The sequence below is a fragment of the Diabrotica undecimpunctata genome, chromosome 3 (assembly GCF_040954645.1).
Source record: "Diabrotica undecimpunctata isolate CICGRU chromosome 3, icDiaUnde3, whole genome shotgun sequence".
In the NCBI taxonomy this organism is placed as follows: domain Eukaryota; kingdom Metazoa; phylum Arthropoda; class Insecta; order Coleoptera; family Chrysomelidae; genus Diabrotica; species Diabrotica undecimpunctata.
In genome coordinates this window covers 158,014,571-158,038,924 of record NC_092805.1, presented here as the reverse complement: position 1 = coordinate 158,038,924, position 24,354 = coordinate 158,014,571, and the positions used below count along the sequence as shown (strand labels likewise).

General features: G+C 33.4%; 1 protein-coding gene across 1 annotated transcript in view; it reads right to left on the bottom strand.

The window, feature by feature from the left end:
• ft (cadherin-related tumor suppressor fat) overlaps positions 1 to 24,354 on the bottom strand; it is a 761,665-nt gene that overhangs the window by 46,671 nt on the left and 690,640 nt on the right. The window contains exons 5-7 of the mRNA XM_072527280.1: positions 1,497 to 1,684; positions 931 to 1,353; positions 163 to 676 (exon numbers count right to left, since the gene is read on the bottom strand). Coding sequence (XP_072383381.1) covers positions 163 to 676; positions 931 to 1,353; positions 1,497 to 1,684 — 1,125 coding nt within the window. The remainder of the gene's footprint in view (positions 1 to 162; positions 677 to 930; positions 1,354 to 1,496; positions 1,685 to 24,354) is intronic.

Below are 24,354 nucleotides of genomic sequence, written 5' to 3'. Positions count from 1 at the left end.
TCCAAAATTTTCGTTTTCCTTTTGTAGACTAAGTACTTATCGGGCCGTCCTAGTAACAACAGAATATTCAAAAAATCTAATTTGTAATATCGAATTTATATAAATATTACTAGTAGAATGCGTAAAATTTTAATATAATTTAATCTAAAATATTCTACTTACCGGTATCCATGGCAACTAAGCTCAAGATATATTCATCCTGAATCTCCCTGTCGAGTGCCCGCAACAACGAAATGTCTCCAGTAGAGGCATTAATCCTGAAGATGTCAGTATCACCTTCCTTGATAAAATACTTCACCAAATTATTAAACGGTGGTGTATCAGCATCGTACGCCTTCACAGTGATGACATAACCACCGTTCGGTGGTATGGTGTTCTCCATGACGTATGCCAGATAAGGTGAGTCCAAGAACGTGGGAGGATTGTCGTTAATATCAGAAACAGATATCGATATTTTGGCGGTGTCCGAACGAACAGCTGCTCCGTTTATATCACCTGCACAGTCTTCGGCGCGGACGATCAATTCGTAGCGCGATTTGCGCTCGTAATTGAGGTTTTTGGCTACTCTAACCACACCTGAATCTTCGGCTATGGTGAAATCTCTGTTGGCATCACCTGAGCTGATGGAATACCTCACACGACCGTTCAGATTGTCGTCAATATCTGTTGCGGAGACCTGCGAAGAAGTAAACTAAATGTTAAAAAGCAACCCATAAAAACAAGTTAAACGGCTGTAGTTAAAGCACTATAATTATGCTCGGTTAAACATTGCTTTACATATAATGATACCATGGTAAAAGGTTCAATAAAAATGAGGACTAGCAAATAAAATCATAAACGAACAACTAAATAAAAGCAAACGAACACCAGAAGAAATTAAATTGAGATGAAATGAGATTAAAAAAAAATAAATGTAAAAAATTTACAAACCTGTAGGACACTCGCGCCGATGGAGGCGTTTTCTGATATGGATGCGCTATATTGCTTAGGATCGAAAATGGGACTGTTATCGTTCTCGTCCAATACTTTGACGAATAGTCTCATATTGGTCATCTTGGGAGGATCCCCTCTATCTCTCGCTGTCACGACTAACGTATAGTTGCTCGTCATTTCCCTGTCGATTTTTCCTCCGACGCGCAGCAATCCGTCCACAGGACCCAACGAGAAAACTCCATTGGTTACGGGATCATTCGAGAGGGAGTACTCGATGTAGCCGTTTCGTCCCTCGTCTTTATCGACTGCCTTGATTGCCATGACTACGGTGTTGATGGGGATGTTCTCAGCGACGGAGGTTTCGTTGGGGGTGATAAATTCAGGAGCCATATCGTTGACGTCCTTCAGAAGAATTGTAACCTGAAAATAAAATAGCTCCTTAGGTATTTTTAAAAAGAACTAATTTGTGATTCAACTAAAAGGTTTAGTACAAATAAGTCATGTTTTATCTTAAAGGTATGATACAACTTTAATAAAAATAATATCATTGTACAAAAACTTACCTGCACAGTAGATGACAGTCTCCTTTCCGGAGCGACAGCTTGATCAGTTGCTGTTACCACCAAATTATAAACAGCTTGTGATTCTCTATCCAACAATTTCCTCGTTACAATAGAGCCATTTTGTAAGATTTCGAATTCGTCTTCTTCATTTCCAGAAGTAATTGAATACACGATTTGACGATTTTTTCCTAAAACAAAAAAAAATGTTTTAATATTTTTATTTTATTTATAAATTTGTATCAACAAAATTACATACTTCTATTTTATTAAATAAATATTGAAAATCACGTGTAATAGGTGATTTACTACACATTTAACATTAATTTTGATAGCGTTGTTTGCATCTGGGGTGCACAGACCGCGGCCATAGACCACATGCGGTTCTTACTTGATTTTTTTAACGATCCGCAAGCAGCCATCATTTTAAACCCTAGCCTTAAACAGCGTCAAATTGAAAACGTTCTTAAAGATATTAAAAGCGAATATAAGGTTAAAGAATCAAGTTTAGCGCAGATTTCAACCCATGAACATATCGAATAGGTATATAAGCAGCTTTTAAATATAGCTTTAAGATTAAAAAATAACACATTTGCCTGATTTGTTTGGTAATGTCTTTACTAAAAAAATTCACTTGAAATAGTTCATCTTGAATTTACGGTCTAAATTATCTAAAATAAAACTCTTCCTAAAAAGACATAATGTCTATGGATGTCCTCATGGATTGAGATTTTCAAACCTTAAAATCTTTAGATGCAAAGACAGGTCGTTGGGTATAAAATACTGAGTTTGTGTTAGCGTAAAGGCACTTCTTAGAATGAGGCTTCTTACATGTATATGCAGAGGAAGAACGTCCAACAATATATCTAAGGCCGCAGTAGGGCACAATCGCATTGCGCCCTTAATTCCGAAATATGCAATTACAAATTTTGCAAGTCAATTATTGCCTTTTCCACGTAAGTACTCTATTAAAGATAACTCCAAGATGCTTAACTTCTAAGAATGATCGTGTTGTCCCATACATAGTCGGAGATTGCATTGTTAATTTCCGGAGAAATTACTGAAAGTCTTCTTTCCAACATCAGATAGTTTCTAGGTTTAAAGCACCTTGCAAGCGATGACTGATAAAACTGACACTATGACAATGACAATAGATCAAATCGTTGAAGATAAAAGACAAGGAACAAGGTATGGGAAAGTATGGAGTTGGTGAGCAATGAAAGGGAAGAAAGACTGGTTCAGTATGCACACTACCAAAACATGCCTATTGTAAATACATTCTTTAAGAAAAAATCGAACAGAAAATGGACTTGGGTGGCACCAACCACCAAATGGAACCACTAAGAACGAAATTGACTTCATTCTAATCAATAAGATTGCTATAATAAAGATGTCAGTGTAATAAATAAATTTCAAACAGGCAGTGACCATAGACTAATCAGAGCAAAATTTGTTCTAGATCTTAAACTAGAAAGAATCAAATTAATCACAAAACCAATAGTAATGATATCACTATTAACAATCTAAAAGAAAACTCAGTTTGGCACTATCATACTTGATAGTGAAAAAGAAATCGGAGGCTTGAAACAACAAAATGAACATAGGAAAACTGTCTAATAAAATCAAAATAATGCTAAAACAAAGAAGCGAAATAATGAAAAATATTAAGGAAGACATAAGAAAATACAATGAAAGAGTGGTAAAAAATGCAATGGAAAACAGGAAAAACCATAAGAAACCAATAAAAGCATTAATCATTGGGAAGAAGCAAATCGTTGCTTTATCAAACGAAGAATAGCAATTGCTAAAACTACTTTTATGAAAATGAAGACATTTCTTTGTAATAATCATCTCAGTTTAGAACTAAGACAAAGAATGGTTCAATGCTATATTTGGTCTGTACTTTTGTATGAAGCAGAAGTGTGGATACTAAAAGTATCAAGTATGAACAGAATTGAAGCATTGGAACTGTGGATTCATTGACGGATGCTGGAGATACCTTGGAGAGCAAGATTATTCTATATGGCAAAATATTGGGAAGCCTTCAAAATGGTGATTGCCAACGTCGGATAACTATGATATGGCACGTGAAGAAGAACAAACGAAATCAGCAGAATTACAGACATAAATAAAATAATACAACTCGTGACTAAATTCTACTATACAAAGCCCCTGAAACACTTTAAGAAATAATCAGTAACCAAGAAGATGTACCAGAAGTCCTTCCAGAAGAAGTAGAATCGACAATTGCAAAAATTAAAAGCGGTTAAGCAGCTTGAATAGATGGTATGACAATAGCACTGCTTGAATACGCTGGCAAAAAACAACTGGAAAATCTCAGCAGGCATATTTACGAACTGCCTAAGATAAAGATTCATATCATTCCGCTGGAATACAGTAAAGCAAACATAATTCTCACTCATAAACAAAGAAAATATCAAAAACTACAGACCTATAAGTCAATCATATACAAGATATTCACAAAGACCATCAACAACAGATTAACAAATGCATTAGATGATACACAGTCAAGAGAGCGTGCTGGCTTCAGAAGTGGATTCACTACCCTGGATCATACGATCTGGATCTAGGCTTTGACCAATCAAGGCACTGACAAAGCGTATATAGGGACTTTAGCAAATATATACAGACAAGTAAAAGCTAAGGTAAAAATTTATGAAAATTCTCCAGAATTTCCCACTACCAGAGGCGCCCGACAAGGAGACGCAAAATCGCCAAAACTCTTCACTGCAAAGGTAGAAAATATATTGGGCAAAATGAACTGGCAGAACTAAGGCCTATTCATTGATGGAGAATACCTCAGCCATCTAAGAATTGAACGAGCCAGGGGTTGTCCAAGACACAACAATAAATAACACTGCACTTGAGACAGTAGACCAATATGTATACCTGGGACCGTTAATACATAAATCTGGCTCCTTACTCCCAGAAATTAATAGAAGAATGAAACTGGTTTGAGTATCTTTTGGTAAAAATGCAGTTATATTTAAATTATATTACTATCTAAAGAAAAAAGCATTCGATCAGTATATACTCCAATACCAATCATGACATACGGCTGCGAAACTTGGACACTATAGCGAAACTCAAAGTCACTCAAAGGTCAATCAAGCGATGCATGCTAGGTATAACAAAGAGAGATCGAAAAAGAATAGAATGGAGTAGACAGAAACCAAGGTCACTAGTGTAATCCACAGAATTGAAACTTTAAAATGGCAGTAGGCGGGACATTTAGCGAGAAGAACTGACGATAGATGGTCCACTAGAACTACACCAGGCCTCGATAGACCAAGAGAAGTCCAAATTTAAGATAGGACTATGACAAACCGGTACAGCATGACACAGAAAAGCGAATATTTGACAGTCGTGGGCAGAAATGAACAATGACTATGTAAGAGAGACTACACCATAATCGGCAGAATACGCTAAGAATAATAATGATATATGTATATACAGGGTAAGTCATAACTATTGGGACATAGACTAAGGACAGGTTATTTGGACCAAAATATGGCTATTGGGCCAAATATGCCTTAATAAAATGTTGCTGGAAAAAAGATACAGGGTGTTAAAGTTAATTTTTGTTTTTCGTTTTTTGCTAATAGTTTTCCTGTTTATTTATAAATTGCTATCGAAATTGGCACAGAGGCATAATCTTAGACAAGAAATAGTATTTTATTTACAATTTTACGTTTTGTCATAGAGGGCGCTACGTGGATCATTCCTAATGATCAAATTGAGTCTAAACTTCTGATGAAACTTTTTAGTAATTTTTATTAGAAAATATGACGTAAACATCATTTTTACGTAAAATTGGTACTCTTGTTTAAACATGATAATTTCAACCGTTTTCGATAAAAACGCAGTCGAACTGCTTAGAGTCTTAAAAAAGGATTTCAAATATTATTTCATTTATGAAAAGTATGCTTTGGACTGTCAGATAATTGTTGTTGGTAAATGTCATTTGTTCAGAGTAAATTATTTTTGATGTGACAGTGTAGTGTAATGTTGCATTTTTTAAAAGTAATCATTACTTTTTTTGATTGAAATGCCTCGTCACAATCATTTTACTAATGAAGAAATGCGAGATATGATTTGCGTATACGCACAAGAAAATTTTTGCGGTCGCTCGGCAGCCAGAAGGTATGGAATGTTATACGCAAACAGAAGGCAACCAAATCACAAAACTTTTGCAAGATTATATCGTAGTTTAGGTGAAACTGAAACTAAAATATCACTAAGAGTATTTTCCAAAAAGAATAAATAAGAATCTCCATTTAAATTCGGGGTAAGAACATAAGGCCCTAGTAGTTGGTCGCCTATAATGCCACACCAAATATTCAATTTAAACTCATGCTGAAAATTTCTAGCTTTAGTAGCAAGCGGGTTTTCTTCTTCCCAATAATGACTATTTCGCCAATTAAAAACCCCTCGTCTGGTAAAACTTGCTTCGTCGGTGAACATAATAAAGTGTCTGTCATTGCGATGTTTATTCAGAATACGTTGGCAAAACTGTAACCGTCGTGGAAGATCTGTTGGAAGTAAATTTTGAACAGGAGTAAAGTGATAAGGATGGAGGTTCTCTTTTTTTAGAATTCTAACAATAGACGACTGACTTACTCCTGTTGCTGCTGATAGATGTCGTGAACTTATTTCAGGATTTTCATCTACTCGAACCAAAAGTTCATCTTCTTGATTAGGTGTGATTTGTTTCGGTCGACCACCCCGATTTTTAGTGTGAAATGACCCAGTTTCACCTAAACTACGATATAATCTTGCAAAAGTTTTGTGATTTGGTTGCCTTCTGTTTGCGTATAACATTCCATACCTTCTGGCTGCCGAGCGACCGCAAAAATTTTCTTGTGCGTATACGCAAATCATATCTCGCATTTCTTCATTAGTAAAATGATTGTGACGAGGCATTTCAATCAAAAAAAGTAATGATTACTTTTAAAAAATGCAACATTACACTACACTGTCACATCAAAAATAATTTACTCTGAACAAATGACATTTACCAACAAGAATTATCTGACAGTCCAAAGCATACTTTTCATAAATGAAATAATATTTGAAATCCTTTTTTAAGACTCGACTGCGTTTTTATCGAAAACGGTTGAAATTATCATGTTTAAACAAGAGTACCAATTTTACGTAAAAATGATGTTTACGTCATATTTTCTAATAAAAATTACTAAAAAGTTTCATCAGAAAAAGTTTAGACTCAATTTGATCATTAGGAATGATCCACGTAGCGCCCTCTATGACAAAACGTAAAATTGTAAATAAAATACTATTTCTTGTCTAAGATTATGCCTCTGTGCAAATTTTGATAGCAATTTATAAATATACAGGGAAACTATTAGCAAAAAACGAAAAACAAAAATTAACTTTAACACCCTGTATCGTTTTTCTCAGCAACATTTTATTAAGGCATATTTGGCACAATAGCCATATTTTGGTCCAAATAACTGTCCTTAGTCTATGTCGCAATAGTTATGACTCACCCTGTATAAACAAGACACTATTCTTTATTAGAACTATTAGAGAATTAACAATAGATAAATATTGCTATTATTAACTAGAGAAGTTCGAGGCATATAGAACCTTAGTAAAATATAGCAACATCTATAGTAGTAAAATCAAATTATTCGTGCCGTTTCCCAAAGAAGTACCATATAAGGATAAAGCCCCCATGATGCGAAGCAAAGTATTTAACCCATTTTCACCTTCATTTTTAATAGTATCATTAATAGTAATATGGCTGTTAATAAATCCCATATCCTTTTACCTCCTATATAATTTCTTCGAGTTTTCTTTTCACACGATAGAGATATAAAAAATAGAATAATAATCAAATCGTAACAAGATCGAACTGAAACTTTCAATCTTCAAATAAATAAGGGGTTGAATGAAATCCGAAAGAAATCATACACCGCCAATTACGAGCCAACAAAGGAAAAGAAATTGGAAAATTTAATTATGAAGACACAATGAGCTCGAAAGATTTAAAATTGCCTCGAACGTCTCAAATTCGATATGGCCATAGGCGCCGACATTACTTCAAAGTAGCTTTTAAGAAATTATGTTTTTGGTAAATACAACTAACTTTAGTTAAAATTTAAACGTAATCTTAAATTGTCATTTACAGTGAACATTAAAAAGTTGCTCCATTTGCTCTATTAAATTTAGATTTGATCATTAATGCTTTTTTGTACATATCGTTTATCCAATTATGTTATGGTTCTTTATAAAATATGTGTTTGTAAGCTTTGTAGTATCTGCTACTATGTTCTCTGGTTCTTTAGCAATAATTTCTTCTTCCAGGGTGCAAAGTTCCAGAGTTCCAAAGAAAGAGAGTTGATTTTAATATATAAAAAAAAACTTCATACCTTGGCCATGTTAAAAAAAGCAGTAGAAAAAACTTTTGAAGTCAATTAATTACGCCAACCTTGTGTTGTTGTTTCGTGTTAGGTGGCCTAGTTATTTGAGCTTGTGTTAAAAGATTTGCATACCTTTATACAGTCTTCTTAATACTTCTTTCTTTATTGTATCTTTCTGTATAGAAACGTTTCAAAAACAATTAACTTTGCAGATGTATTTGTAAGGGCAAATATTTCAGCACTGTAGAGAAGTACTGGATAACTCTAGATTGTTAAAAGAGCTAGGCATCCTTCAAACGAACAATATTGTTTTTTCTGTCTTACATCTGATCTCGAAAGAAATGGTCCCCAAGGAAGGTAAATATCTGCTCTGGCAACAATGTTTTAAAATTATTGATATTAGAATTTCGATAGAATATTATATTCGCGTCAAGGATAGCTTGGCTGTCTATTTATCTAATAAGTCTTCTTTTTCTTCTTCCTTCTTGTATGTAGGCTTTAAAGCCTGTTTCTTTTTCAATATTAGCCTAGTAAATTGTTTAAATTATCGCACCATCTTTTTCTTGGTCTGAAAATACTTCTTCGTCTATTTGGTGACTTCGTGCTATTCGTACTACAATATCCTCTGCCTTCTACTAATGTGTTCGTTCCACTCCTGTTTTCGTTTTGTCACCCATCCATTTATGTCTTCTATATTGCATGTTCTTCTTATGTTTTCGCTTCTCTCCCTATCTAACAGACTTTTTCCTGATATAATAAATATAAATAATAAAATAAATAATACAGTTACTTTATCTAATTTAAAAAATATTATTTACATTTTAAAAGCTTCCAGCTAGTCTACTGTGCTGCCTAATGTATCATCTTTTTTTACATTATTTGATTGCAGACAATCAATCATTTCTGTTGTTTACTACTGTGATTGCTGTTGTTATGATCAAGCATTCCTCGGTTATAGCTTTAGATTATAAACTTTAAATCCCCTGTGAATAATGTAAGTACGTCTATGCCCTCCATTAAATACTAATTTTGGGCCGTGAAGGGCGAAACGAAAGTCGGTTGTCAAATGAAGATATTAAAAGAAGAAAATAACGTTCGTCGGCTGTGATGTTCGTCTAAATCGGGTGGATATATACGAGTATATGATGACCATCAGACAACGGCGTTGAAATGTCAAAATGGGAATTAATAAATTAAATTTTTTAACGCACCTCTTATAGTATACAATTTTTTATAGCTTTTTTAAACATTGTTAACTGATACATTTTTATTAATTGACTATTGAACTTTGTCGTCTAAAAATTTTATGTGGTCAAACACAAAACAAAAATAGCAAAACAAAAATAGCCAAAACACAAATAGTCAAACACATAAAAAAGAAAGGAATAATACCGGCGTTCAGAACAAACAAGTTAAGCAAATATATTAAGAACAACAAGACCCAAAAGAAAAGTACTTACACACTTAGGTACACGTGGCGACTGCCCAAAAACTTACATCGGTCAAACGGTTAGAACCTTTAACAAACGTATAGCACAACATAAAAGAGCTTTCAATAATAGGAAAACGGATTCTGTGCAAGCAGTTCACCTTCTAGATCATAATCATTCTTTTAATGGCCAATTTCTAATTCTTCATATTCAAAATAAAGGCGTTAAACTGTCTTTACTAAAATCTTGAGACAAATATCTCTTACTGTACTTTATTCCTACAGTACTTCAAATGTTAATCATAATCTTTGATCTTTATTATAAAACGACATGTCACGAATAAGCCATAATCTCTCGTAATTATCGAATATCCCGGGACGTGTAAAACGGACATTTCTTTGGCACAGTGAAACACATCTAACAGCATACTATATTTATTATAAATATTATTCCAAATGCGCATGCTACTTTCGACTTTTTATCGGCAAGTTTAAGATTATAGAGTCGAAATGTCTAGGAAACATCCGACGACTTAAACTAACAGTTCTTGTAATAATTACATGGTGTCGCTGCATTCATTGCTGACCTCAAGTTCAGAGAATGACAACGACGATTGTGCTGTGGATGTGATTCGGTCGCATTTCCTGTGTGTGCTTTTGTCGAAGAAGATACAATAAAAATAGATTTATCCTATTGACCACTAAACACGACACAATCTGAATTAAAAACAAAATAGTGAGGCACGATTGAAGCACTGTTGAAAAGTCAGTAGAAAATGTTAAAAGTTGTAATCATTTCTTGTTAAATATTTTTATGTCATATTTGATATGTAAAATAGATCTATTTGCAAAATGATTCGTTCTGCCAATTAATTGTATGTTTTTTGGGTTTTGAGACTGATGCATTTTTTCAAGTGTTTTTTTTTATAATTCTAACAGATTGAAGTTCTAGCTTGAACTCTCGGGCCAAATATTTATCAAATATTTAACTTTTTTAAATAGTTCATACCAAACAGTTTCAAACCAAACAAAGAAACAAAGAAGAAATCTTGGATGACTCCAGAAATCCTTCACTTAATGGAACGCAGAAGGTTAATTAAAGGAAATAAAGATGAATATAAAAAAATTCAGGCTTACATCAGAAGAAAAATAAGAGAAGCTAAAGAAAAAGAAGCATGAATGTGGCAAGAATGTAGAGAAATGTAAAGAAATAGAAAGACTACAAGCCAAGCATGACAATTTTAATGTACACAAAAAGGTAAAAGAAATAACGGGTAATTTTAAAAAGCGAACACAAATGAAACTCATAGACACCAATGGAAAATTAATCATTGACACCCAAGAGATGAAAGACAATTGGAGAATATATTTGGAGACACTTTTTCAAGATCAAAGAACGGATTATAGGCATCCATTTTCAGAGAGGATGACGGGCCCGGACATACTTAAATCCGAGGTAGAAGAAGCAATAAAACGGATGAAAAGCAGGAAAGCTGTAGGGCCTGATAATATCGAAGCTGAATTTTTAAAACTCTTGGAGGAAGAAGGAATAAATTGGATCACGGCTGTCTTCAATAAAATATACAATACAGGAATCATCCCTGATAAATGGCTAGAATCAGAATTCATAGCGATACCTAAAAAACAGGGGGCTAAAAAGTGCGAAGAATATCGAACAATCAGCCTAATGAGCCACATGTTGAAACTGTTTCTTAGAGTCATCCATGGAAGAATTCATAAGAAGTGCGAGGAACAAATATCGGACAGACAGTTCGGCTTTATTAACGCTGTGGGTACCAGAGAAGCACTTTTCGGAGTACAGGTACTGATTTAAAGATGCAGGGACGTTAACTGCGACGTATACGCATGCTTGATCGACTATGAAAAGGCATTTGACAGAGTTCAACATCAAAAGATGATAAATATTTTAAAAGAAGCAGACCTGGATGACAAAGACCTCAGAATAATTTCAGAACTATACTGGAATCAGACCGCATACATGAAAATTAACGGAGAAGAAACAGATCACATAAAAATACTACGTGGAGTTAGACAGGGATGTATCCTATCGCCGTTGATATTTAATATGTACTCAGAGAAAATTTTTAACGAGGCTCTTTACGGAATAGACGAAGGCATCCTTCTAAATGGTGAAAGAGTAAACAATGTTAGAAATGCCGACGATACCATAGTGATAGCAGATAGTTTAGAGGGACTTCAGAGGCTAATGGATAGAATAAACGAGTACAGTCTAGTACAGGACTAAACATTAATACCCACAAAACGAAACAAATGATTATCAGCAAGGAGAATATAAATGGGACTCATCTATACATTAATGGGACGCAGATAGAGCGAGTAAAACAGTATTGCTACCTGGGAACTATTATAAACGAACAGTGGAGCAATGTACAGGAAATAAAGTGCCGCATAGGAAAGGCAAGAGCGGTCTTTAACAAAATGAGCGCCATCTTCAAAAGTCACAACATATCCCTAGATACAAAAATGAGACATTTGAGATGCTATGTTTTCTCTGTTTTGTTGTACGGGGCGGAGGTATGGACGCTTACAGACACCACTGTTAAAATACTTGAAGCATTTGAGATGTGGCTTTATAGAAGAATGCTGAAAATATCATGGACAGCAAGTATCACGAACAAGGAAGTTCTAGAAAAAATGAAGAAGGAACCAGAGATTGTGTTTACGATCAAACGCATAAAATTGTAATATCTGGGACACGTTATGAGAAATCAGCACCGTTACTCCCTGCTGCAGTCTATATTGCAAGGTAAAGTCAAAGGTAAGCGAGGACCCGGTAGAAGGAGAATATCATGGCTGCGGAATTTAAGAACATCGTTTAAGAAAACCTCAACGGTGCTGTTTCGAGCCGCAGCGAGCAAGGTCATGATTGCCAATATGATTTCCAACATCCGAAACGGATAGGAACCAGAAGAAGAAGAAGAAATAGTTCATGAATTTCATGGTGGTTTCCAACTCTCCAGTACTTGACAGACGTTATTTAAGTGGTTGTTTTTATTTCTGATGCACATTCTTCTTATTACGCCGTCTCCTTTCGAAGGTTGGCGATCCAAATGGCAATTGTAGCTTTAAAAACTGCTGCACGAAACATTTTTGTGCATGAGCGGTCAAAACATCTCCTCAGGTCTTTCAGCCACGAGTTCTGGCGTCTTCCAACTGATCTTTTGCCCTACACTTTACTTTCCAATATGATTTGGAGTAATTCATATATTTCACCTCTCAACACATGACCCAAGTATTGTATTTTTGCCTCTTCGATTATCCTGAGTAATTCTTTTTGTTTACTCATGCTCCGAAGTACCTGACATTGGGACATTGGTAAATTTTTGTATCCATGGTATTATCAGCATCCGTTCTGTATATATACATGTCAAAGGCATCTATTCTTTTTACTGTGTCAGAGTTCATTGTCCAACTTTCACAGCCATACAGCAAATCAGAGAAAACATCTGATCCTTCGAATTCTGAGCTCTAGACTAAGGTCTGATCTTGTTAAAAAGTTTTCATGTTCATGAGTGTTTTCCTCGCTTGTTCGATTCTTGATAGAATTTCTTTTTTTGGATTACACTGGCTGTTGATATTTGATCCCAAATATTTTATGAAAGTTACCTGTTCTATTATTTGTCCGTTGGCATATAAATGTATGTTTGTTGGTACTTTTGAAAATACTAGAATTTTAGCTTTGAAAACATTTAGATGTAAACCGAATATTTCGCTATAATATAATATAGATTCCGACTAAATTATTAGACTAAAGATTAAATAATAGCGGTGATAACACGCAACCTTGTCACACTTCTCGTCGGTTTCGTATATCTTCAGATGTTGTGTGCCATATTTTTGTTTCGTTTTAATATAGTTCTGAGATAATTTGCAAGTCTTGTTTGTCAATTGCAGTTGTTCTCAGAATTTCGATCATCTTTTAATGATTAACGCAGTCAAATGCTTTTTGATAATCAATAAAACATACATATACATCTACATTTATATCTATGTGTCGTTGTGTCAACACATTTAAGGCAAAAAGAGCTTTTCTTGTTGTGTCCAGTCCATTTCGAAATCCGAATTAAGTGTCACTCATCTGAAACTCACACATCTTGTAAATTCATGTATGAATGATTCTGAGAAAAATTTTAAGGACATGAAATATCTTGCTTAATATTCGATTTTTTTAATTTCGAAAATTTTATTTTCCTACTTAGCTCAGCTATTTCGTGAGTGTTGTGTCCTGTTTTTGTGTTATGTTGTAGCATAAGTCTTCCTCCTTCCAGTAATTCCTGACATCCGATGTTTGTTCTTTTGGATTTTACGTGGTAAGCACTCTTCTGTCAACAGATTTACCTGGAAATTTTGCACATTATTTATCCTTAGCAGGTTTATCTGTTCTGGTTTTCTAGTTCTGCGTAGTTAGAACCTTCAGTTTATTTTTAGCAGCTTATGATCTGAACCACACTAGGCTCCAGGCATAGTTTTTACGGTTATTACTGATGTTTTTCATCTTTTCTACATTAATAGCCTTCTTGGGTGGTGTTTATAAAGTAGATTTGTTATCCACTTACAGTTGAGTCCATGGTTCTTTACACCTGGCGAGTTAAAACATATACTTTTTATCTAACATCACTGTCTTACGTGCATGAAAATAAAGACAAACCAGCTACCCCCTGTTATTAAGTAAAGACACATGTTATTTTTATGAACGCTCTAGATGCAGTACATCGAAAAGAGATAGGTACAAAAAAGACGCTTGGGGACGTTTTCCGATTTTAAGTACAATTTATAACATTTCTGGTTTGTTTACTTGTGGCAAACAGTTGTTTTCACAACTAATTCTACTGATTTATCTGAGGGCAATAAAATGGCAATTCGAAATACAATATATAATATGGACCAGGATACTAAGTAAACCAACTTTCTGTTAAGAATTATGAGTAGGACTTAACATGTTATAGTATTTTATTAAAATAAATAACTTTTTAGATAACGTAACCCGTGAAACGACGATCAATGAGCTGCAGGCTAAAGAAATTGTTTCTGCAAGTAAAATATCCTTGAGTAGAATATTAAAAGATTTGGGCTTTCAATTTAAAAAAGATAATCATCGAAGAGCTTTAATTGAAATTATTCCCAGCATGTATATCACAGCACGAGTGTGATTTTTAGGGAAATACATGGAAAGCAGAAATAATACATATCCACGAGAAATTGTATTTTTAGATGAAACGTGGATTTTTTCTGAGAAAAAAAATTATTAGACAAATTTTATAATATAATCCGTGATCGGAGCAGTAGCCACTTTCTGTCACTTGCGATTGCGTGGAGTAAATTTCCGATTTATTCTGTATGGTTTAAATTTTTAAATGATGACGCACGGGTAAAGAACCATGGACTCAACTGTATATAGCCGCTTTGAAATAGATATACAGGTTTGAAATCTTATCAAGATACTCAAATTATACTTAAAAATACATACAACAAAAACAAAGGGTAAATGACTAATGCTCAAAAGGAATATACTATTGTAGGTTTAAGAATGGTGGAATATATAGACTGATTTGTCAATCTTTAATTAAAAAGACGGCACTGCAAGAAGAAGATTAATCAACTTAGAAATAGACACCGTAGAATTCTTCTAATTGGCTACAGCTATGTCCCGTTTGTACATTTTACAGTTATACTCCTGTGTAAAATAAAAAACATCATTGTTTATAAACTTGTATGTACATTTTTCTTCAGAAATGTTAATTGTTTCACAGACCAAGAAGTTCTGCGTAAAAATGTTACTATCTATCGTAACGTAAAAATACTTATAACTTAAAGTTGTTGATATTCGTGTACTTGTCGACAATCTAACTACATTATATATTAGTAATACTAACACAAAAGAAAAACTGACAAACTTTATGAGGTATAACTATTACGCCAGAGAATTTACAAAATAATTACATTGGCATAAAGGTGTCATACAAAGCATATTTAAATCAACAACACCATTTGATTAGAAAACATCCATTAAAAGTTGTAGTTTGAGATATATCGCCATAAATTATATGATGTCTTCCCGTGGGTGCTATAGAGATGTCTTTCACCGAATCGTGAAAGTGAACCGATGAAAATAAACATCAGGTTATAGGGTAAGTCAAGCTACAGTACATTCAACCAACTTGCACCTCTAAACGATTAACGGAATTCACAGAAAACCTTTCGTTCTAGTAAAAGGCACGGTAAACTGCACTGGTGTTCTCCATAATGTTTAACACTTTGCTAAATTTTAGGTATAAAATAAATATATGTGTCATTAACCGATTGTTCATAGTTTTGCATGTTTTGTTACATTTTTTTTATAAATAGTATTCTTGCATAATGTTATTTAACGTTAATTTCTTTCACCTACTTGTTTAATAATTTTTTTCTGAAACAAATACTACAGTGCTAAGGATAATAATTTATATTTAAAGTAGATATACAAAGTACTAAAATATCACTTTTAATTTTTGTTTAAAAATACTTTGGAGTAAACTAGAACATTTTGTCAATTTAAATAGTGGTGGTTAGATTGACTATATGTCTGTTAGAGTGTACCGTTTTTGAGACGTCTGCGATTACGGGCTAAAGTTAGGGTTTTGGTAAATATATTTAACTTTTTATTTTCAAATGAAAATAGTTGTACTAAAAATAAAATAATTGTGGGAAACATTTTAATTTGTTTATATACGGTTTCCAACCATTAGACTAATTTGCTTAATGTGTTTGGGATCTTTGTAAGCGGTTATATTATATTTTATTTCTCAAGCACAACAGTTAGACAGTTTCTGTCATATTGATCTTCTAAACTCAGTATATTGTAATTCAAAGGTGTAGTTTCAAGCAACCATCATGCCTAGACGTACGTTGGATATTGATGAATTAATTGCAAATGTGCATAAATATTTTACCATGGAAAGAGGCAATAGTGGACCTTTAAAGTCATTATTATGTATAAATCAACGCGTTTGTGACGCACTCGGGATAAGTGAAAGTAAGCTACAAACTGTAATGAAGACTGTCAGAGATTCTCAAGAAGATCTTACTGTGACTGAGTATCACGAAGACACGAAATCAACTCGTAAACATTCTAGGAGCATTGACTTACCTGATGAATAAAAATTTGAAATTAGCAATATTTGGTATCGAATGCGTAAAAACAATTAACATGTCAGTTTACATACTTTACTGGCAAAAATAAGAGAAAGACAAGTTTCTGAAATTAATAGGACTAACTTTTGGAAAGTGTTGAGTGATTTAGGATTTAAATTAAGGACGAAAAAGAAAATATAGGTTACTTTTATGCAAAAGGAGTAATGTGGTTCACAAAAGAATTACATTTTTGAGAGAATATACTAGACTTAAATCTGAAAATGCAACATTCGTATACTTAGCTGAGACATGGATATTTGCAAAACTTTATAACACTATGATATAAACTGCGTAGCAACTATTATAAAGAAAATTTTAATAAAACAAATATTAAAATATGATAATTTTTGCATATAACGGAATGATCTTTGCCCTTTCATTTTTCCTATGATTAACCTGAATTATCATTATTTCAAAGACTCGTTCTAAAGGATTCAGTCAACCGAGAACGACACATCTCTATATCTACCATACTAAAATACAACATAAAATTTACGACTACCATTGCACTCAAACCGTTCTTCTACTAGTAAATGTACAAACAATATATCTACCTTCGTTAAACAAAGCCTTCAATCTTCGAAGGCTCTCATTTAATTCATCAAACAATTTACTTCTGCTAAAAATCTTCTGGAGCACTTAACGAACAGTTATATTAACGTCTTTCTGCTACTCCCTGTTTTTGGCATAACAACTCGATCTTAGTCGTCTGCTCTTCTGTAATCTTCGGTATTCCCTCGTTAAAATAGAAAACTGTAAAATCAATTTAGCCAACTAGATAGATACTTGCTCGCGATGGATAAGATCAATCTTGTCAAATGATAGTGGTCAGCGGTCAGTGCTGGAGCGATAGTCATATGAGAAATGTAGTTAACCAGTTTTTCAAAATAATATTACATATAAGTATAAGATCGATTTTACAGTTCAAATATAAAAATTGTAAATAAACTGATGATTTTACATTTATGTTAAATTCCGTTCGAAAATCTTAATAACACAGTTTAGTAGGTACACGTTTTTGAAGCGACGCTTCTATACTGGCGTATTACTTTGATTTTTCTCTACAGTAAAATGCTGAGACGAGCGTCACGGAACTACTGCTACAAGATGGCGTCATCACGGGTAGCGTCATAACATAGCGGGGCTTGACATCGATTCACTACCTTCGATCAATTCGTTTTTAGTCATCGTATATTTACTCAGGTTTAAATGAAAAACTGCGTGAAAAATAACTTACAAAATATAGATATTTAATGAGAAGTAAAAAATTAAAAGAATATATCGACTCATGCAATGAAAACTGTAGTAACTCAATTTTTGTATAATTGGAGTTACTACACTACTTGGTTATGCACCTACATAAATATTTGCAACCTGACCCTGGTAAGTATAGATGCAAAAGCAATAATATTATTACTTTGGTAACACTTCAAATTTCCTTTTGCCCTCATAAAAGCTATTAATACCTAGTAGGCATTGTTTATATCTGAATTCTTATGACGATCAGAAATATCATAAAATATAGTTTAGGAGCCATATAGTTTTAACTCTTGTTTCTAATTGTTACAGAGCTGTCTTCACCAATACCCGTAAAACCAACAGGAAAGATAGAAAATGATTCTATAGTGTTAACTGAGGTGTTGAATAAAATTATTAATTATGCAAAGAAGCAATGTCCTTTCAACTATCATGATATCGAATATTCCGACTGTTCTGATAAGGATCCACATTATGTTCCTATTGATGATAATGCTGAATCAGAAGGTGAAAACAACATAGTAGTAATAAACCTAAACTAAAAAGAAAATGGCAATGATAAACACGAAAGGAAGAAAGCGTGTAAGAAATCAACAGGAGTGGAAAAGCAATAATGCTAAAAAAGAACTTAGTGTTGGAAATAAACATAAAAATAGAGAAGACAAAGTAATTCCATCTAGGATCATGAAAGTACCATGCAACGAGAATTGCAGAAATTGATGTAAGGAAAAAATTTCGGAAAATAAGAGGCAAAAAATATTTGAAAATTATTGGGGACTAACAGATCATACCAGACAATGGGATTTCATCACAAAATGTGTTCATCAAAGAGAAAAGAAACAGTTAATAAAGAAAACTGAGTCAAGGCGCAATTTTTCCCGAGAATATAATTTTCTGCTTGATAATAAAGAATAAAAACTTGTAAAACGTTGTTTTTAAACACGCTATCGGAAACCTGGGTTACAACTGAATTAGAAACCATTGGAGAAGGTGGCACTTTAGAAAAGGATATGCTGAGACGCCATACTGTAAGACCCAATAAAATTGCAGGAGATATTAAGGAAAGTGTGAGAACTCATATTAAATTGTTTCCATTAGTTCTTTCCAATTATAATAGAACACATTTAAAGAAAATTTATTTGGAAGATGGTTTAAATATTAGTAAAACGTACAGAATGTATAAAGAGCATATTGGAATTATTTCAGTACAGATTGCAAGTGGACGGCAATATCGTGAAACTTTCAACTCAGAATTCAATATAGCATTCTTTAAACCAAAAAAGGATCAGTGTCAACTATGCACGGGTTATACAGATGCTGATAATGATATAAAATTGAAATTATGTTGTTGCGTGTTTTGACCTGCAAAAGGTATTAGTTACCCCTCAATCAGAAGTAAGTAGGTACATTTTATTATAAAAGTAAAATTGCAACCTATAATTTTACAGTCTACGATGTAATTTATTATAATTTACTAATGTTTGTATTTTGAGAACGATTTCCGAAGTGGAAATTGAAACGTCAATAAACGTATTTTAACCTTTAATTGTGGCTTATTCCCATTTAAATAGTAATTAGTCTACGACGTAGGTAACAATTAAGGATTCTGTTACGTTTGGTATGAAGAGGTGGAGAAACGGGGACCAAATGAAATTAGTATTTGCTTATTAGACTTTCTGAGGACACAAAAAACTAAAGGGGTTGAAAATTTCATACTCGGACAATTGTGGGGGGCAAAATAGAAATCGTTGTATTTTCTCCATGTTTGCATATGCTTCTAAAATTCTCAACATAAAGATAACACATGTTTTTGGAGAAGGGCCATACACAGAATGAAGGAGATAGTATGCAAATAGTAATAGAGATAGCTAAAAAGCGACAGGGTGCTGTCTATACCCCCAGTCAATGGATCTCATTAATAAAAATGGCGAAAGTAACTGGCCAACCCTACACAGTAAAAGAAATGTCCCAATCAGACTTTGTAAACTTTTCTGATATGGTAAAAAATTAGGCCTGTAGAATGGACGAAACTTTTAATCCAGTAAAAATTAATAAAATGCGGGAATTCTTGTGGCTACCAGAAGAACCTAATACTCATCATCATTTTGGCTTAACAACCCTGTGTGGATCCTAGCCTCCCCAAGAATTTTTTTCCAGTCGTCCCTATCCATCGCCTTTCTCCGCCAAGCACGTATTCCCATATTTCTCATGTCTTCATCGATCTTATCAAGGAATCTTATTCTGGGTCTTCCTCTTCCTCTCTGACCAAAGGGTCTATCAAGAAGCGTTTTTCTAGCTGGGTCGGTTTGCTCAATAGTTTATAAGTTAAACTATTCCTTCACTTCCATCCTTATTCAAGTTACATATCTTTGTAAGGTAAATCTTGTACTATTTTCTTTATGGGTGTATGCTCATTTAACTAATTTTAGATGAAATGATAATGTGTATGGATTAATTCACGAAACGTCTTAAAATAAAGGATGTAGTAGCATCCTTTCTTTTTACTCTCCACCTTTTGACGGATAATCCTGCACTATCAGAGTAAACTACATACTGCCCAAAAACTTACATCGGTCAAACTAGTAGAACCGTTAATAAACGTATATCAGAACACAAAAGGCTTTCAATAATAGGAAAATTCTACTTATGCACTTAATTTTCTAGATTATAATCATTCTTTTAAAAACCAATTTCAAATTCTCCCCATTTCCCTGAGCTATCTTTATTAAAATCTATGGAAATTATTGAATTAAAAAATACTGTGGTGAACATAAATTGTAATAAATTTTGTGGAAGTGTATAAAACAAGAGTTTTCAGTGCTTTATTTTTAGATAAAATGAACTTCTATCAAGTAACGGTCGAATACGTCACTCGAATATTGATATATAAAGAAGAGAACAATACCTAGAAGATCCCGAAGAAAGAAGTATATATAATAAGCCCTCTTAAAATGATTATTGTTTAAGTTATAAAGTTCACAATTTTTTTTTGCACCGTCTTGTTCCGTTCTTAACTAAATAGTCCTAAAAAAGTTTTAGGACTATTTTAGTACGATTTTATAGCCACTGTTTGTCTGTAATACAAATCTTACAGGTTAATGATAATAATCTACTAGTCATGTTTTACTATTGCATTTCTCTTACACTTAGAACTAAGATTTTAAGTAACTGCTGTAATTATACATAGAATCCTTGATGCATTTACAATTATAACCTTTTCAGATCCTTTTAATAATACGTATTCCTGTATTGTGCTTTTCTGGTATAAGTTAGGTATACTTATCCTAACTTGTTTCCACAAGTTGCCACACAACGTTTCTTTAAACAGCATTTTGTATTGTTATCAAATTCACGTGCCAACTAATCATAAAATCTCAGTATGAGTATGTTCATTGCGATGTCCTTATAAATAACATAAAAACTATTAGTTTGATACACAACCATATGAAGGACGTCACTGGTTAATAGATCTGGTGTTCGGCAAACATTTATAGAGTCACCATATACGATAGAGGATGGTGATTACCAGGAAATTCTACGATTGACGAGAACGACCTTTAACTATTCTCTATAGTTAGAGATACATTTTTGTAGCAGCGTTTAGCTACTTTTCTTGTTTTCTATAAACAGTTGGGATATATTTATTTAAAAACTTAGAAAATGCTCTACGTTTTTGTTGATGGACAAAAACTAACTTTGTTTTGAATTCCAAAGAACATTTTTAATACGATTTTAGATGTAATAAATTTATAAACGGTAAAAAAATCAAGTTACACTGGTTATCAAACTGACTACATTTGAATGCCCTAGAAAGCATGAATGTCTGTTCTTTATGTCTAAAATTGTGTGCTTCGATTACACTATGATGTGTTTTTTTATTCCAAAAATTCAGGTATTCCAACCAAATTTCCCACTACGGTATACGACAATTAAGTCTTTACCTTGAATTGTAGAAAATAGACAGTTTTGTGTGTCTTGAAACAGCGTACTAAACGCTAAAATATAGAGGCAGGTATAGATATTTCAGTTTAAAACAGTATTTTTTTATATTCTCAAAAAGCGTCTGTATTTTAGTGCAATATTATTATATCGAGAATCACCAAGTTGAAAAAACACAAGGGTTTTCAAAATTTATCTATCACCGTCTATCTAATTTCACCCAATAATGGAACATATATTTTAATGGACATACTAAGAAACAAAATTTGGATAGAACAAACATTACAATCTCTTGTAAAAGATGGAAACATGTATGAGCGTCGTGGGACAAAATCTAGTTTTCAATAATTTAGATAATTTAGAGGTGACTCAAAAGAATCTTTAGGAAGAAGAGAATATTCATTTTATGCACTACAATTTGAAGTCAATAAAAGGAAAACTGAGCAAATTACAATTGACTCCTTTTTAATCATAAATTTAATTATAAATTTAATCAATTATAGTCAGTCTCTCCATTGAGACTGACATAGTAATACAAAATATCTCAATGTCCCTTTCGCAAAGAACGTTCATCAGAAATTCCTGTTATCGCTTTATCAAAGTTAAAACAAAAATTTATTCAACGTCTCCTTCATCTTCTACTACCAATTCATTTTTCCCTCTCAATCTCTCTTTTAAAAAGATCAATTCATATCTTAGAATCCTTACTTCCACCAAAGAAACATCCTTCTCCTCTATCTTTTTTCCTTCGTAACCTTTTAGTCACGTCATGTAATTTGTTTGACTATTTCTGTCCAACTATCTCTTTCCTGTGCGTGTTGTTTTGCTTCGGAGAATGAGTAACCACTCATGTCCTCTATTTGGTCCACCATCGTAGGTCCATCGTAGGTCCACCATTACCTTCAACTATCGTTCGCTCCCTGTCTTCTCTTCTTCTAGTTATATGTCCAAAATATCTCAGTATATTTTGTTTGATAGTTGCGATGAGTCTAGTTTTTATGTTAAGTTCTGCTAGAATTGAGTTATTTGTGCGATGGGCGGTCCATGGTATGCGCAACATTCTACGGTAGACCCACATTTCAAATGACATTATACGCTTTGAATCGACTTTTTTTATTGTCCAAGTTTCTGAAGCATAGAGTGCCTATAGTAAATATCAATGCTCGAACAAGGCGTAATTTTGTGTTTTTTGTGATGTCAGAGTTCTTCCAAATGTTTGTGAGTTTGGCTGTTGCTGATCTGGCCATTGTGATGGATCGACGGATCTCGTCTTCGCATCCTCCACTGTTAGTAATAACGGAGTCCAAGTAATTAAATTGCCTGACCACTTCGTAACCTACCATGTTTCTTATCTTTGCTTGGTTGTTTCCGATTCTATCAATAATCATCACTTTGATTTTCTGCAATATGTTTAGAAAGAAACATAAACAATCACAATTTAATTTTTGAGTAAAGCCGAGGAAACTGTTTGGTCATTTTAGATCATGATTCTTACAATGATAAAGTTACATCTTTTCTAGATGACAAACATTTCACTCTATTAACAGTTGATCCTTCTAAAAAATTCATTTCAAAACTTGAAAGATAACATCTAAAAATTTTCTGATTTTTTCTTTGATCATGATGCACTTTGATCCCCAGTAACCATTTCATTCCCAGGTTATATGGGGCTGTCTAACATACACGACGTAGACATTCCTTTTAGCCCCGTTGTCAATTTCATTAATGCTCCTGTAGCTATTTTATGTAAATCCATTCTTCTCACTTGAAAAACCCTATCCAACTTCACTTCCCGATTCTCATTATTAAATTCTTATTAATTGGTTAATAAACTTGAACTCATTTTTCTTAATTATGACATTACTAATTCTCGATTTATTTACTTCAGCACCCAAGCATGAAACTATTGGTCTGGTAAACTCATTCTTAGTTAACAAGTCAATTCAGCTTCACATAATTTCTTCTACATTAGATACCTATACTCCTATTATGTATATCTCAAGATTTCTTTATTTTTAATAATAAATACTAAAAAAAACCTGATAGCTTAACAATGGGCAGTTGCTTATCCTGACTCATAGCTGATATCTTCATCACGAAAAATCCTGAAATCTTACAATGGTTCCGCTATGTCGTGAATCTTTAGTCGTCATTTCAGGTAATTCCAACTCAGCTCAACTTTGTCTATTACCAGACTCAACGACCAGTTCAAATTTATTATCTACCACAAACCCACTCAAACCGACCATAATATTCATTTTTCATCAAATCCTCCTCTATCTCACAAATTATCTGCCTTTAGAAGTTTCATTCATATATCTAATTATGAATACCATCATATCTCTGCCAGTACACGACTAAAACAAGGAATTAAACAACATCAAACAAATAGCAATAAACAACGGGTATGACCCTAATATAATCTATAGACTAAAGCGAAAAAGATAAGTTAAACATTACCGTTCCATAACCCGATTATCATATTGTTGAGTATACCTGAAAACACTCATATTGCTTTTAAAGTTTACAGCACTCTAAACAAAATTCTACTTCTAGCCACTTCGAACCAACACCAAACACTCTATCCACTTTATGAACCTCAGTGGGGTTTACAGATTGT